At 52.8% G+C, this 17,309-nt stretch overlaps 1 protein-coding gene across 4 annotated transcripts in view; it reads left to right on the top strand.

Moving 5' to 3' along the window:
• The window catches only part of LOC116954717 (cytoplasmic dynein 1 intermediate chain 2-like), a 31,604-nt gene that overhangs the window by 333 nt on the left and 13,962 nt on the right, over positions 1-17,309 (top strand). For 2 of the 4 annotated variants that reach the window (XM_032975452.2, XM_032975451.2), the window contains exons 2-12: positions 2,769-2,891; positions 3,307-3,415; positions 4,220-4,313; positions 5,833-5,892; positions 8,633-8,748; positions 9,116-9,211; positions 9,659-9,821; positions 10,733-10,832; positions 12,000-12,125; positions 15,791-15,937; positions 16,336-16,449. In XM_032975452.2, the coding sequence (XP_032831343.1) occupies positions 2,784-2,891; positions 3,307-3,415; positions 4,220-4,313; positions 5,833-5,892; positions 8,633-8,748; positions 9,116-9,211; positions 9,659-9,821; positions 10,733-10,832; positions 12,000-12,125; positions 15,791-15,937; positions 16,336-16,449 (1,233 nt within the window). In that variant the 5' untranslated portion in view covers positions 2,769-2,783. Of the gene's footprint in view, positions 1-2; positions 148-2,768; positions 2,892-3,306; positions 3,416-4,219; positions 4,314-5,832; positions 5,893-8,632; positions 8,749-9,115; positions 9,212-9,658; positions 9,822-10,732; positions 10,833-11,999; positions 12,126-15,790; positions 15,938-16,335; positions 16,450-17,309 lie in introns of those variants that run through there. The other 2 variants (XM_032975450.2, XM_032975453.2) reach the window with 2 other exon arrangements.

Here is a 17,309-nt window from a genome sequence, read left to right as displayed (position 1 = left end):
TCAGTTGTGGCACTTCGCGTCCCCGTTGCGTCGCGTTGTGTACTCCTCTCTGTGTGTGTGTTGTTGTTGTGTTGTTGTTGTGTTGTTGTCGTTGTTGACGGTGCTCGCTCTTCACGAGAGACGTCGCGTTTCGAGGAGCTTTCTCAGGTTCGTTTCGCGGCCCTCTGGCCCGGACCCAATCGTCCTCCCAACCTCCGGTTCACTCGGCCGCTGCTGCGCCTGCCTCTCCTTTATTTCGTAGCCACTCCGCTCCCTCGTCAATTGCTTAGTTAACCACCGTGATTATTGTACCGCCGCGCGTGTTTAACCATTGCGTTTGCTATTTGCCGCGTCAATCCCCATATTTAACCATTTCCGTATTTAACCCATTGCACGGTCGTTTCCGTGGCGGCCGCGAATTATTTAATCGTTTGACCACCGATTTATTTAACCATCGCCCTGCCATTTGCCCGTGGGGATTGTCCTTCATTGGCCACCGCGTATCGTTACCCTGAGGGGGTGCCCCTTATTCAACCAGGTGTTTATACTGGTAGGAACGAAGTTGTAAACTGAGTGTACCAGCCTGCAATAGATTAATGTGTCCGTCCCCTTTCAATACTTTAACGAAGTGAAATCTCGTGCTGTTGGGGGTTAAAATCGGCAATAGACAGCGCAGAGACTTGTCCTACCAGCCCACCCTGCAGGGACCTGTTTTGACCCAACGCATGCATCGATAACGACACTGCCCCTTTATTAAACCACCGACTGGCGTTATTTAGCCAGCAGCGTGCTTAATATGTTGACTGCAAACCCCGTGGTGTGACAGTCTCACACCACAGGGGCGGCCAAATCCTGTATTTAATCACGAGACTGCGCGATGACGACATTCCACGCCTTTAGCAGTGGGCCAAAATAACTTTTTTTTTTAACCACAGTGCGTCTTTATTTAACCAATGTTAGAATGTGTTCAACCAGAAATTAGTCAAATGTATTTATTTAACCGTGGTGGCGAGATGTTAACTACCTCGCCTGGTATGCAGGAGTTCGTGGGCTCGATCCCAACCTTGACGCCCGCTGTATATTTGGAGTTTGCGGTGTCTCATCATCAATCTGGTGGCTAGGAGATGTTAACTACCTCGTCTGGTATTCAGGAGTTCGTGGGTTCGATCCCGACCCTGACGCCTGTTGTGTATTTGGAGTTTGCGTGTCTCTCTCTCATCATCATCATGGTGGCTAGGAGATGTTAACAACCTCGCCTGGTGTACAGGAGGTCGTGGGTTTGATACTGACCCTGACGCCTGCTGCTGTATATTTGGAGTTTGCGGTGTCTCTCTCTCATCATCATCATCACGGTGGCTAGGAGATGTTAACTACCTCGCCTGGTATGCAGGAGTTCGTGGGTTCGATCCCGACCCTGACGCCTGCTGAAAAATGTGGAGTTTTGTTTCTCTCTCCCCGTGGTCGTGTGGATTTTTCTCCAGTTCCTCCGGGTTTTCCCCTCCGTATTAGCATCAACATCACGCGTTTAGAGTATTTAGCTGCTATACATTTCCACGTGAAAAGCCACTAAGTTGAGCTATCATTTGTTATGACGAGGACGCTTCTGAAAAAGAGCTACGTTGCTCAGCGCGCCTTACCTGGTAAAATAAACGTCGTTTAGTTTAACTGCGAAGCTGCCTTTAACTCGTTAGGCCAACTTTAACCTACAATGAGATTATTTGGCTATAACAACAATGGTCCAAATGTCTATAACCATTACTTTTGATTTGGCCGAAGTGAAAGACTTTATTTTAATACTGTGATACCGTCTTCAACTGTCATTCATAATGTATGTCTTCAACTAGCATTGGGTCAATACAATTATTAAGCCACATTGAGAATGCCTTAATTGAGGTTTTCTTAAATTATATATTACGTGCAGTGAGACCGTACCGTATGCCTTTATTTTTACTCGTAGTCATGTTGTGTGCCTTTATTTCACCGTATGGAGGTTTCTTTTATGACTTCATGTAATCTTGTGAAGGCTTATTCTTATTGAATGTCAAAACAGCCATGAGATTTGCCCTTTGCCAACAGTGAGATTCATTGTCCTAATCTAACCTCGTGTGGCTCCATTGAGATTCATTGCTTTTAACTGTGGGTGCAACAGTGAGATGGTTTTACCCTCGTGGTAGCCCTTTTAAGAAACGGATTGTCTTTATTAAACCTTTGATACGGGTTGTCTTTATTTAACAACGCGCTACATCGTTGAGATTATCCATAATCGAGGTTTTTTGGGTTAGATCACGTGAACATAAATAAGTCGTTAAACCCGCCACTGCCCGACACAGCCAATTAGTAAGTATTGTCAAGTCAATAAAACGTGCGAATTCAATACTAGTTCAGCACACTGGGGTGTTGGAGAGTAAACCCACAACATTTACAATTCGAGTACGACGCTTCACCAGTTATTACAACTAGCATCATCCGGCGACAATTATTATCGATAATGTTGGTCGCGAAAGTCAACGTGTTAAATCGTTGAGATTCATTGCCTTAAATTTCGGCCAGCGATGATCATTCCTTCATGTGACTGGGGCCACCATTTTGGGAACGTGTAATTTCCACCGCTGGTTGAGCTCATGTTTAGCAGAGGGACGGGGAGACCCTGATCTGAATAACGCAAGGGGATGTCTCTGTGCGTCTCCTCTCTCTCCCTGTGATCTTCCCCACTCTGCGTCACCCTCACCGTCACTCAACCCGGGGTCCTGCGTCTCCGCGTCTTCCCTCTCGCCCGTGCCGAGTAACAGGACTAGACGGTGACGATGTCGGACAAAGCGGAGCTGAAGGCGGAGCTGGAGCGCAAGAAGCAGCGCCTGGCGCAGATCCGCGAGGAGAAGAAGCGAAAGGAAGAGGAGCGCAAGAAGAAGGAGGTGAGACTGGCGCAGTGGAGGAGAAACTCCGCGGCTCGTGACTTCCCAATGTTTTATTCCAATTGTGCAGTCTGCTTCGTGTCGAAGACATTCCCGTTCAAGAGCTGTGCCACGGGTAGTGCGTCGTGCTCCGTGTGCGTGTGTGTCACGTGCAACGAGGCGAATTTGAGTGAAAGAATCCTGAATGCGGTCGTTTGCCACGGGGCGGGCGGTGGCCTGTGACCATCGACTCGCTAACCTCGAGAACCCTGGTGTAAAATCGCGAATAGCCGAAACCTGGATTCAAACCGCAGGGTTCTCGGCTTTCTGCCGGCTCGGTGTCTCCGACCGCCCTGAGCTGCCGTGCCGACTCTCTGGGTGCCCGTGTCTGTTTTTGTCTTACTGGCGCCGTTGCCGGTGACGGTGTCCTGTGCAGGTGGACGTCAAGAAGGAGCCAGCGCCCGATGAGTCTGATCTGGAGAAGAAGCGAAGGGAGACGGACGCCCTCCTGCAGAGCATGGGGATTCCCGCCGATGCCCCGCTGAGTACGCAACCCACCAGCAACACCTCCCTCCCTCTCCTCTGTGATGATGAGTCCTGGGGTGGACCTGTGGCCCATGGGCCTGGATGCTGCCCACAACTTAATTTCACACGGCCCACGTCGTCACTTCATACGGCTTTCGACTAAATTTCATACGGACCACGTCTTAAATTCATACAGCCTATTTCATACGGACCGTGACCACATGAGGCCAGGCCAGTTCTCAAACGATATTTATCCATTGCTCGTGTGCTGTGCGTGTGCTCCGTGCATGTGCTCCAATCGTGTGTGTACCACGCTTGTGCTCCGTGCCTGTGAGCACCGCGTGTGTGCTTCGTGCGTGTGCTCCACTTGTGCCTGCTCCATGCTTGTGTGCTTCGCGAGTGTGCGCTTCGCGCGTGTGTGCACCCCGTGTGTGTGTACCACGCTTGTGCTCCGTGCCTGTGAGCACCGCGTGTGTGCTTCGTGCGTGTGCTTTGTGTGTGCCTGCTCCGTGCGGGTGTGCTCCACGCATGTGTGCTTTGCGAGTGTGTGCTCCGCGTGTGTGTGCACCGCGCGTGTGCGCCACTTGTGCCTGCTCCATGCGTGTGTGCTCCGCGCGTGCTTCGCGAGTGTGTGTACCACGCTTGTGTTCCGTGCCTGCGAGCACCGCGTGTGCTGCGTGCGTGTGCTCCACGTGTGCCTGGTCCGTGTGTGTGTGTGTGCTCCGTGCGTGTGTGTGCTCCACACGTTTGTTTTGCGCTTGTGTGCTCCCCATGTGCTCCATGCGTGTGTTGCTCCCCGCGTGACCGCGTGCATCTGTCCACAGCCTCGGTGCAGGACTCGCCGACGCTGTCCAAGGCGGTGAGCACGCCCAGCGAGACCGGCAGCCAGGAGTCCATGGAGACGGTGGCCGCCGGAAGGTACCGGAGCCCCGTCCCACTCACCATCCCACAATGCTCGGTCTGCATTGTCACTCTCACAGGCCATTGTCAATACACTGCTGGAAGAAGGCCTCCCCCGCGCCGTGTCGATGGTGGGATTTTGTTGGACTATTTATGGCACCACGGTGGCTAGGAGATGTTAACTCCCTCACCTGTTATGCAGGAGGGCGTGGGTTCGATCCCGACCCTGACGATGTGTGTATATTTGGAGTTTGTGTTGTCTCTCTCCCTGTGTTGGCATTAATTTTTCTCCGGGTCCTTCAGTTTTTCCCTCCAAATTTGCAATCAACATTACGCGTTTAAGAGTTTTGGGGTGCTATACATTTACACATGATAAGCCACTTCATTGGGCTATCATTTATGGCCAGGTCACTTCTGAACAAGAGCTATACAGCTCAGTGGGCCTTACCTTGTAAAATAAAAAAAGTAGTTTACAATGATTTATCGCCATCATCGCGAAGAAACGGCAATAATTTATTGGAGAATAGCGTCTGAATGCAAGGGCATGTCAAGACGATGTACTAGGCAACCATGTGTGCATGAAGAGGTAAATGCTGGCAAATTAATACATAACTCGATGAACATATAATGACTATACAACGACTCGATTCACCAAAACGAAGGAAGGAGGGAAGCATCATCACAGCAGCGATGATTCATCACTTTGCCACTCCTGACTCCGCAGTAAATCCGGCTCATCAGCCACCTCGACGCAAAATTACAGCTGCCGCTCTTCGTCAGCCTGAGCCGTACGAAGAAGAATGCCAAATGCACGTTCCCTCTGCTCTGACCGTACCGACCGTTGTTGTGCTCTGCGTTAGACGGCGGCGTTTGCAAATGGCCACGGCGGTGGTCACGGCTCGGTGATTTGGAAACGCGAGGCACCGTAATCTGGGAAGATCGGCGCAGCGACCCAACGCTTCCGTTCTGCGTAGCGAGTCTGTGTGCGTGTGTAGCGTAGCGGTTAGCGCGCTGCGCTACGAACCAGACGACCCGAGTTTGATTCCCACTCACGGCCAACACCAGTGACGAGTATCTGCACCGGTCCTGGGCCTGCCCTAGGTCGGTTCAGCCTTAAACGAGTAACTAGTGCGGCGTGTAAACATCGCGACTCGGGAGACAAAGACGGCCATGGCGTGGTGCTGGCCACCCACTCTCCTCGCGTGCCTTTCCAGCCTTCATAGGTGTTCGCTAACAGCGCTTTCCCCAACAGTTTGTTACAGGCTTTACGGGGGATCTTTTGTCTTTGCATCTGTGTACGCCTTTTTCTCTGTGTGTGCCTGTCCGTGTCTCGATGTGCACGTCCACGTATTTGTGTGTCCGTGTCCACTCGTGCCGTTCCGGCCTTCATAGGTGCTCTCTATAACAGCACTTGTCCCAACAGTCTGTTAAGGCTGTCCGGGGCGGGGTCTTTGTTTGTGCTGCTGCTGCGAGTGTTTTTGTGCCGCTCTACTAACCCACTAACCCTGCGGTTACGTTTTCACGCTGCGCACGGAAGGACCCTGCAGTGGGACTCTGACCCCACGGTGTTACAGCTCCTCGCAGACTCTGAGTCGGGGTATCGCTCGCTCCCTCCCGCCGCTTACTCGCCTCGCTCCCTTCCTCGCTCCCTGCCACTCGCCCACCACCCTCTCCTGCCGGCTCTCTTACGCCCGCTCACTCACTTCCACCTGCTCACTCGCTCTCTCTCGCTAATCCCATTGCTCGCTCGCTTGCTCCCTCTCACTAGAGGCCGGCCGAAACTGAATTTCTGGTTTCGGCCGAAAACGAAACCAGTCCGAATGTTAAAAATTGACTTTTGGCCGAAACCGAAAGTAAAAAAATTTACTTTCGGCCGAAACCGAAAGTATGCCGAAAGAGGCAATTTGCCAACTGTCGGTGCCGAAACCGAATTTCGGTCGGCCTCTACCTCTCACCCTCTCGTTCTCTCCCTCCCGTTCACTCGCGCACCTCTGCGCTTGCTTGTTCTCTCGGCCGTTGCTCCCTTTCTCGCTGCCTCACAGCTGCTTTTCTCCCACTCGCACATTCAACCCACTCAGGCTGCCACCCACTCGCACTCACTTGCCCACTCTCAAAGATAAAGGTCCCCCGTATAGCCTTGACATACTTTTTGGGGCAAGTGCTCTTCGCGAGCAGCTATGAAGGCCAGCATGGCACATGTGGCTAGCACCACGCCTTGCCGTCTTTGTCTCCCCAGTGGCGGTGTTTACACACTGCAACCAGGTACCCATTTGAGGCTGAGGTCGACTGAGGGGAGGCCCAAACCGGTTCGGATAAATGTTTCTGCTGTTGGCCGTGAGCAGGAATCGAACTCGGGTCACCACGCACTCTCTCACTGTCTCGCCCACTAGCTCTCTCCCTAACTCTCACCCACTCTCTTACCCACTCTCACCCACTCTAATCTCACCCACCTCACTCTTTCACCCACTGGCTATCTCGCTCTCCTCTCATCCGCGCGTTCTCTCCCTCTCTCTTACCCGCTCCATTGTTCTTGCCGTGTTGCCCACCGAGACCGGCCGGCTCACACATGGCACGCACACGCACGCACACACGTGGCTCACGTGATCAGGCTTCCTGTATTCGTAGCTTTTTCTCTCCCTGGCTGCGACGCTTCGCTGGACGCGCACCAGCTTGGCGTTGCTGCTCTTCAGTAGCCTTGCTTCACATTTAATACATTAACACCCCCCCCCTCCCCTCTGGTCTTCGCGCCTGATTGGCTCGCAAGTGACTACATCACATTTACCCCCCACCTCTATTTAAGACCGAAACGGGAGGAATTCTCCACAATTCAGGCTGTTGGCGGATGAGGCTTTTTGCTGTAATTGCTGGCGAACCGTCACGGTACTCGAATTGTAAATGTTGTTGTGGATTTACTCTCCCAACATACCGGTTAGTGCTGAACTCGTAACTAATTGGCACGGTTTGTTTATTTGGCAAAACTTCACTCATTGGCTGTGTCGGGTGGTGCGGGTGTTTAACGACGCATTTATATTTTGCGCGATCTGACTCGTAAAAAATCACTCTGTAATGTTTAATATTTAAGTTTGCGCTTTGTTACTTTCATTCGTGTCGCAGTCGCTCGGCATCCCGGCGTTTTGAGCAAGAGCCGCCGCCGCCGCGCGCAAAAGGCATTTAGTTCCCATCGCTTTGACGCGCTCGTTCAACATCGCTCCTTCCTGTCGTGTAGTGGAGTTGCAGTTGGTGACGGCGCAGGTGAAGAATGCGTTTTTCACCGCTCGTAGGCTTTGGCACTGTTCCGCTCCCAAAAAAAAATATATGTAGTTTTTTTTTAAGTTGTCATGCGATTTGCCGTTGCTCGGCTGCAAGAGACCGCTTTTGAAAAACAGACTCCAAACGGCGAGAGAGCACGCAGCGCCAGACGCCCTCCACGGAGCGTGTGGCGTGCCAACGAGAGAGACAATTTGAAGTGGCCCTCAGGAAGAGTTCTGCGGCGTTCCCTTCCGGCGGTGCCGAGTTGTTAACTACCTCGCCTGGTATGCAGGAAGTCGTGGGTTCCAACCCCGACCCTGACGCCTGCTGCTGTATATTTGGAGTTTGCATGTCTCTCTCCCCGTGGTCGCTTGGATTTTTCTCCCGAGTCCTCCGGTTTTTCCCTCCAAATTTAGAATCGACATCGTGCATTTAGAGTATTTGGCTGCTATATATTGCCGCGTGATGAGACGCTTCATTGGGCTATCATTTATTGGCAGGTCGCTTCTGGAAGCGAGATACATAGCTCAGTGCGCCTTACCTGGTAAAAAAAAAGAAAGTTTAGTTTTAGTACTGATGGCGTTATTATGACGCGCCTCAGATAATCGCAGACATCGATTGATTCTAATTGGTGATTTTTTTTTTCATATCCACACGGTCACTTGTGCCTGACTCGTCGGTTACCTTTATTTCACCCAGGTGAGCACCCAGCGAGACGCCGAGTCTCCTTTGCGAGGGTCACCGAGATCGTCAGCAGGACGATATCAAAACAAATTATGCCAATTTTTTCGGCGAAACAGTCCCACGGCTAGAGATAAAATGAGTAAAGAGCTGGCGTGGAAAAGACACGGTTATGACTGTTGTTAACTCCGTGGTGTTGTGTGTGGTGGTGTGTGTGTGTGGGATGGTGCGGTGGTCTCTTTGTGCGTGTCGAATGCGCGTTGGGTCGTGTGGCGCCGTTGGTGTGTGCGCGCGTGCCATGGTTGCGGTGTTGGGTGACGTGGTGTCGCGTGCGTTGGGTGGCGCGGTTTGGTGTGGCACGCGTCGGCCGGCCCCTGTGTGGGCGGGATTGCCGCGGCCCCCACCAGGCGGAGAGGCCACAAGCTGGGCCTGGCCAAGGTGACTCAGGTGGACTTCCCGCCGCGGGAGCTCGTCACCTATGCCAAGGAGACGCAGACGCCATTCCCCACCAGCCACCCCGCAGGTGCGCACGCACGCACGGTCGGTTGGGGTAGGTGCTGTTAGCGAGCGCCTGTTAAGGCCGGCACGGCACATGAGGACGTGGGTGGCCAGCGCCGCGCCCGACTGCCTTTGTCTCCCCAGTGGCGACGTTTACACACACTGCACCAGGTACTCATTTGAGGCCGAGTCGACCTAGGGGAGATCCAGAACCGGATCAAATGATCATCACTGGTGTTGGCCGGGTTCGTAGTGCAGCACGCTATCCACTACACCAGTGCTCCCCACAACACACTCGCACACGCTCGTGTACACACACACTGTCACATGCTCACACACGCTGCTGCTGCTCACCCTCATCGGCCTTCTCTCATCCTCCTCTCTGGTGCCAGACGAGGAGGACGAGGAGGAGGAGGTGGCGGGGCAGAAACCCTCCTCGGAGCCCGAAGTGCTGGTGGAGCAGAAGGAGGAGGAGGAGGAGAAGAATGGTGAGGAGCCTGTCGCGAAGAGCTATCGTCCCGTGGCTGCGCACCGTGTCCCTCGCCGCCCCGGTGTTGTGACGCTGGCGGCGTCACCGTATTTACTCACGAGCCGTTGCCGTGGGTGACCTTACTCTCGCGCTGCCCGGCACTCGACGCCGCCTCGCCCGTGCCCAGTGATGGGCTTCCGCCGATTGACTAGCGGGAACGGTCATCAGAGCAGAGCCACCTCCTGACCCTGAACCTAACCCCTACTCTCCCCCGCTGTGCCAACGCCTAACTCTAACCCCTAACCCTTTCCTCTGCTCTGCCAACCCCTAACTCTTAACCCTTACCCCTTGCCCTGCTCTGCAGAGCCCTAATTCTAACCCTGACCCCTTCAAGCCCCACTGCTGTCCACACCCCGAATCATAACCCCGTGAACCGCGCCCGCGCGGTGCCGTTGTGTCGTCCCAGCTGCCGCGCACGAGCTCACCGAGGAAGAGAAGCAGCAGATCCTCGCCTCGCACGACTTCCTGGGCTTCTTCACGCGCAGCACGCGCATCATCGAGCGTGCGCTCGCTGAGGAGGGTGACATCTTCTTCGACTACAGCGGCCGCGACGGCCTGGAGAAGGAGGGGTGCGCGCCGTCGTCGTCATCGTCATTATCATCGTCGTTATCGTCGTCGTCATCATGATCATCATGCACTGCTGCAGACTTTGTGTTTTGTCCGTCCGTCGTATATCTCCCCCGCCCCCGCCAGCAGGTGCTGCTTACAACCTTGAGATGCGATGTAAAGCTAGCGCCATTGTACACAAATGCCCTCATCCCTTTCTAGAATGCATGTTTGGTATTTATTGAGGCTAGGAGGGGTCCCCACACGTCCTTTGTACGTGACCGGTCCGTCGCTCCCTCCAACCAGCCAGCAAAGCTTTTGTTTAACCGTTTCCCATTCCGAGACGTCTGCACGTTGCCGGACAGATGTCCTGCTCACCGCTGAATCTCGGGACACGCAAGCGGCTCGGCTTAAATTGTATTTAGAGAGGCGTAGTAGCGCCGCTGTTTTTAACCACGTACTCACCGCAGAGAAGCGTAGCGACACGACCGCACTCTACGATATCTGGCGCCAAACTGCGCCACACGCCCTTCCGCATGGCCTTGTGGTAGCCTCGGTACCGATAAGTTATTTGACTTTTTCTTCCGGTTTCGTTTTGATGACGCACGTGTACGCCATCCGTGAACAGGCGACAACGATGGGCACGTCCACGATAGCGAAGACGGGTGCAGCCTCCGAGCCCTCGGCTGTATCGGTGAAGCGTTTGGTTGATTCAGTTTTGTGCATAATTGAATTAATTATTTGCAGACCAATCTTAATTGGGGAAACAGATACGAATTGTCACCCCCCCCCCCCCCCAACTGTGAAAGACCTAGCAGGACTTTCCTGAAAAGACTCGGTGAGACTTTCCTGAGCAAACGATCCTAAATAAATTATATCTGATATTATAATAATAATAATGATCGGAGTACTTGGCGGCACTCGCTGTGTACAGGGAGATGCAGGCGGGCGTGAAGTTGTCCATGCAGCGGCAGTTCTACGACGAGCACTGGTGCAAGCACCGCATCGTCACCTGCATGGACTGGTCCCCACAGGTGCTGGCAAACACACGCACACACACACAGCAGATGAAGGTCCCCTGTCGAGCCTTCAGCAGGCTGTCAGATCCGGTGCTCTTAGCGAGCGCCTATGAAGGGGTTGGCAGGTCGCACGTGGGTGCAGTGTTGTCAGCGCCACGCCCGCTGCTCGTGTTGTATACACACCGCGGCGTGTTGTAATTTAAGGCGGAGTCAACCTTGGGGGAGGACCAGGACCGGTTCAGCTATCCTGCCGTGAGTAGGAATCGAACTCTGGGTCGCCGGGTTCGTAGCACAGCGCGCTAACCGCTACACTCCCGTGTGTGCTCGCAGACACGTGCGTGTGTGTGTGTGTGTGCTAACACACACGCGTGTGTGTATTCATACACGTGCGCACAGTTGAACGTCTGCAACAAGTGGCTGAAGCACCACTGCTGTGCCGCGTCACCGACCCAGATGTGAGCGCGTCGCATGAGATTTCCGTTCCGATCGATGTGCACACCGCGGTGGCGAGATGTTGACGACCTCACCTGCCGTACAGTTGGTCTTGGGTTTGATCCCGACCCTTGACGCCTGCTGTATATTTCGAGTATGCGCGTTCTCCCCATAGTCGTGTGGATTTTTCTCTCAACATTTAGAATCAACATGTGTTTAGAGTATTTTGGCTGCTATAAATTTTCCACGTGATAAGCCACTGCGTTGAGCTACCTTTTGTGGCCAAGTCATTTCTGAAAACAGCTATATAGCCTAGTGGGCCTTACCAAGTAAAATGAAAATAGTTTATTTTATGTATGTATGTTGAGCTTCTTTTGCACCGTACGTAGTCAACCCTGCTAATCGGAGGTGCAGGGGAAGGACAACAATCTCAACACGTAAGCAGTTCTAAAGAAAGGCGTTTTTAATCTAGATGATTTTAAAGTGCATAGCTCCAATGGCTTCATAATATCGGAAGGAAGAGCGTTCCAGACGGCCGCAGAAGCGCATCTGAACGCGCGATGCGGTGACCACCGTCTTTGTTCGATGGTTAGCGGAAAGCCGCTGCTGCTAGGGTGACCGGAGTTCGTGTGATGGTTTATGCTCCTTGACAAGATCAGCGCGGTATTGTGGTGACCATGGGGGCTGTGTGTGTGTGTGTGCGTGTGTGTGGGTGGGTGGGTGCGTGCTCTCCTCTCCGCGCGAGCGCAGTACCCGGAGCTCCTCGTGTCCTCGTACAGTAACAACGAGGCGGCGCCCAACGAGCCCGACGGCGTGGCGCTCGTGTGGAACATGAAGTTCAAGAAGTCCACGCCCGAGTACATCTTTCACTGCCAGGTGCGTGCCGCACCGTGCCACCAGCATGCCACCACCGTGCTACCACCGTGCCACCAGCGTGCCACCACCGTGCTACCACTCCCAACATCCCACCACCATGCCAGCGTGCCACCACCGTGCCACCACCGTGCTACCACCATGCCACCAGTCCCAACGTCCCACCACCATGCCAGCGTGCCACCACCGTGCCACCACCGTGCCACCACCGTGCCACCACCGTGCCACCAGTGCCAACGTCCCACCACCATGCCAACGTCCCACCACCATGCCAACGTCCCACCACCATGCCAGCGTGCCACCACCATGCCAGCGTGCCACCAGTCCCAACGTCCCACCACCATGCCAGCGTGCCACCACCATGCCAGCGTGCCACCAGTCCCAACGTCCCACCACCATGCCAGCGTGCCACCACCGTGCCACCAGTCCCAACGTCCCACCACCATGCCAGCGTGCCACCACCGTGCCAATGCGCGCGACCCTCGCCAGGGTGTCGCAGTGCTTTGAATGCCACACTGCCTGGGGATGAACGAAACTATTTAAACGAGACGATTTTTATTTTACCAGGTAAGGTCCCACTGAGCTGTGTAGCCTTTTTTTCAGAAGCGACCTGGCCACAACTGATAGCCCAACGAAGTGGATTATCATGACGTAGAAATTTATAGCGGCCAAATGCTCTTTACACATGTTGATTGTCAATGTGGAGGGAACAAACGAAAAACCACCACCGGGAGAGAGACGCGCAAACTCCAACAATACAGGCGTCAGGGTCGGGATCGAACCCACGACCTCCTGTCAGGGGCGGAGCCACAGGGGGGGCTGGGAGGGGCTCAGCCCCCCCTGAAATTTTGGGAAAGTCGATAATCGGGATAACCGGATATCCGGCTGCTGCAAAATGCTGCAGTTCTGCCACCTTGTGCTGCCCTGCAGGCTGCTACCTTGTGTGCTGCCCTGCAGGCTGCCACCTTGTGCTGCCCTGCAGGCTGCCACCTTGTGCTGCCCTGCAGGCTGCCACCTTGTGCTGCCCTGCAGGCTGCCACCTTGTGCTGCCCTGCAGGCTGCCACCTTGTGTGCTGCCCTGCAGGCTGCCACCTTGTGTGCTGCCCTGCAGGCTGCCACCTTGTGTGCTGCCCTGCAGGCTGCCACCTTGTGCTGCCCTGCAGGCTGCCACCTTGTGAGCTGCCCTGCAGGCTGCCACCTTGTGCTGCCCTGCAGGATGCTTGAGCGGCAGCCTTTTGAACTTATCGAACTTATCAGCGGCTCCGACCTCTTAATAAACTCCGCGTTCAAATCCAATAAAATTTGTTTTATACATTTGTGGCGCCCATTGGAAAACATTACATACTGGATATCTCAGAATATTGAAGTCAGCCTCCCCAAAGTCAAAATCCTGGCTCCGCCTCTGCCTCCTGTACACCAGGCGAGGTAGTTAAAAATAAGCAATAATAAAATTACATAATAGCATACTACATCATTAGACCTCCTTTGCCAGTACCAAAATGTAATAATAGGGTTTTTCCCCTTTTCTATGTGTACCTTCCCCCTCGCTACTCCGAGTCAGTCCCTTTGTACATGCTAATTTGTATCCCTTTATCTCTCAGTCCCCGCCCCCCCCTCCCTCTATTTAAGGCTTCAGCACACAGACACTGTTTCACTGTCCCATATGTGTGTCTCTCTCTGTTTGTCTCTGTGCTAACTCTCTCTGCTTAGATGTCTATATATGTGTCTGCGATCTGTATTCTATCACTCCCTTAAATTTAGCAATCCTTAGAGGAACGTATTCAGCCAGGTAGAGTGTTGACTGTTATGTTGGCCGGCTATCTACGCTGTATTGTATTATATTCCTCTCTGTGTCTCTGCTTATTCTCTGTCTACTTGTATGTCTGGTTTTGTGTCTCCGTATATGTGTCTTATCTCTCTCTCAAATTCACACTTAACTTATAATTTAGCAATCTTTGAAATAACCTAATCAACGAGACCATGCGTCAATTGTGTTTTGACCGACCCTCTGTGTTGCATTATATTGTTTCCAAATTTTACTAAATCTTGTTCGATTTAGTGTGCTTCTCCATCTCTCTTTGTCTCCCCTACATGCTAAGGCCTCGGCACAGAGACCCTATCTCTCTGTGCTCCATACGTGTGTCTCTCTTTGTGTCTCTGTGTTAACTCCCTCTACTTAGGTGTCTATATATGTCTACGGTTCTGTGTTTCCTCTCTTAAATTTAGCTCTTCTGTGCCTGGTGATGATTGCTTGCGTTGCAATCGAAATGTCGTATGCTATTATGTAGTATGCTATTATGTAATTTTATTATTTCTTATTTCTACGTGACTTTACCGAAAAACCAGAGTAATTCCTGCAGTCACGAAAGCACCAAATCAAGTTTGAGGTAGTTAACATTCTGCCACCATGGCGGATATCAGGTGCACCAGGCGTGTATGCCGTGGGGTGGCCCAGGAAATGGCCGAGTCGAGTGGGCGAGTTTTTGTCTGGGTCCTCCAGTCTGCACGCACGCTAATCCACCACACTCCCACGAGTGGAATTGTGCTGAAACCTCAATCTAGCGGGACCCTCCTGAGAATGATTCTTGCTTAATCAGCGGTGCTTTTCTGGTTAAAACAATCGACGTTATTAGCAGTGTTGACCTCGTTTGGTGCTTGCCAGCAGCACTTTCCCCAACAGGTCTAGGAGGCTTAATGAGAGAACTTTGCCTCTTCTGACCGTGTTTGTGCGCTGCAATGCCTGTGTGTTATGCACCAGCTGGTTTGCCCATCCTAGGAGGGAAGCTGTAATGTTTACGAAAAAATTGAGCAGAGTATCTTGTGTAAATGTAATGGCAGTGAATCTTGCACGAAAAGTATGTCATCAAACACTTCACTGCATTTCACTGTAGCACTGTATTGATGGCAGTGAATCTTGCACAAAACGAAGTCATACAACACCTCACTTCATGTCACTGTAGCACTGTATATAACTGACCTTCAATTTGTTCAAAATCACTGCTCTGATACTTTATTCTCCAGTGATGAAATAAATAGGAATTCGATACAATATCTGGAAAATCACCGAGAAATGTCTAGTTTACCATAATGTAGAAGCATAAATTGGACTTACATTTTGTCTCAAGTGCTGAAGAAATAAAGACACCAAATCCACTTTGTTGCTGCGTAGAATTATTTATTAGATTCACTTTCAACAAAGAAACGTCAAACTTAAAGCGAATTTACGAAAAATTTGTTTATTTCCGCTCGACCTTCTGCGTGAGTGTAAACATCCACCCGCTCATGAATATTAATGACGGGGGGAGTGCGGCATGTGGAGTGACTTCACGCACGTTACACACAGACATTCTTGGCTCATTTTAGTCGTAGTGTGCAGCCGTGTGGGTGTGTGTGTGTTCCGCTGTGCATGCATGCGTACCTGTGTGCCGCTGTTTGTGTGTCTGTGTATGTGCCGCCGTCTGGGTGTGTATGTTCCAACGCGTGTGAATGCGCGCGTGTGTGCGCGTGCGTGCCGCCGTGCGTGCGTGCGTGTGTGCGTGTGTGTGCCTGCGTGCGTGTACCACCGCGCCGTGTGTGTGTGTGTGTGTGCCGCCTTGCGTGTATGTGTGTTTGCTGCCACCCGTTGCATGCCTGCGTGTGCGCCACTGTGCATGTGTGTGTGCGTGCAGTCGTCGGTGATGTCCGCCTGCTTCGCGCGTTTCCACCCGAACCTGGTGGTGGGCGGCACCTACTCGGGACAGATCGTGCTGTGGGACAACCGCTCCAACAAGCGCACGCCAGTGCAGCGCACGCCCCTCTCGGCCGCCGCACACACGGTACGGTAGGCAAACCGCGGCACCGCAGCCACCGCCCGTCACGGCAACCGCATCTACCGCCCACCATGGCATTCGGAGCCACCGCTGCAGCCGGCACCACCACAGCAACGACAAGCACAGCCACCGCCCACCACGGCGACCGCAGCCACCGCCCACCACGGCAACCGCAGCCACCGCCCACCAGAGCAACCACAGCCAATGCTACCACGCCAACCATAGCCACCGCCCGCCACGGCAACCACAGCCACGGCAACCGCAGCCACGGCAACCGCGCCAACCGCAGCCACCGCCCCCCTCGTGTCCTGTGCCGGCCTTCAAAGGTGCTCGCTAACAGCACTTGCCCCAAGAATCTGTCAAGGCTATACGGGGGATCTTTGTCTTTGTGTGTGTGTGGACAGCATCCGGTTTACTGTGTCAACGTCCTGGGAACTCAAAATGCTCACAACCTCATCAGCGTCTCCACCGATGGCAAGATGTGCTCCTGGAATCTTGACATGCTCTCTCAGCCCCAGGTGAGACCCCCCCCCCCTTCCCCACTCATGGACTGTCAGCACCACACACAAGTCAGTCAACCCGTGGCACCTGGGTCTGTTCCGTGACAGCCTGTCAGCAACGAGCCTTTGACACTTCACGTGGCCTCAAAGTGCACCTGGCATGGCACAAGCGCCGTGGTGACGTCACCGCCACTTAGTCGTGAACGGTGGCTGTTGTACAGTACACACACACACGAGTATAGTGTAGGAACGTGTTATTCGTTGTGATGCCACCACCCAAAGAATCTAGACACAAATATCCTCTTTTAGATTTAAAGCTTTCGTGACTGCAGGGATTCATATTCTTGGTTCTTTCGGTAAAATCACGTAGAAGGAAAACAATAAAATAATACAAATATAAAACCAAGAATATGAATACAAATATCCTCGTTTGTTTGCGAGTTTTTATTTCCTGACGCGGGGTAACAAAACGTTCAGCCGTCAGCTTGTTTTACAAGAATGTCCCACGGAGGACCTTGTTACAGAGAATAAATCATCGCATTGCAGGGGCTCGAATAGCAAATGCGCTCGAGCAAAAACACCATTCAGGTCATGCAGCACTCAAGTAACGCTGGCAGGTGATGCGCATCGACGCTGAAGCACCAAGTCCGTACACCACGTGCGTCAGCAGTGTATCGCATATCAATCTCCATATATATAAAAGACAAAGTTGTGATTATGTGTGTCTGTTCAAAATGTTTAGCGTACTTCCTGACATGCAACAAACTTGAAATTTGCCATGTGGGTACTTTCCAGACTTACACCATGCAAAAATTTTAAAAATAGACTTTGTTTTTTTCGGAGGTGTGGGGGAGCTCAATAATGCATGTATTTTTTTG

This window comes from Petromyzon marinus, chromosome 56 (assembly GCF_048934315.1).
Source record: "Petromyzon marinus isolate PM22_M1 ecotype Great Lakes invasive population chromosome 56, UKy_Petmar_22M1.pri1.0, whole genome shotgun sequence".
Classification (NCBI taxonomy): domain Eukaryota; kingdom Metazoa; phylum Chordata; class Hyperoartia; order Petromyzontiformes; family Petromyzontidae; genus Petromyzon; species Petromyzon marinus.
The sequence above is the reverse complement of the archived record's forward strand: the minus strand, read 5'-3'. Positions and strand labels throughout refer to the sequence as shown.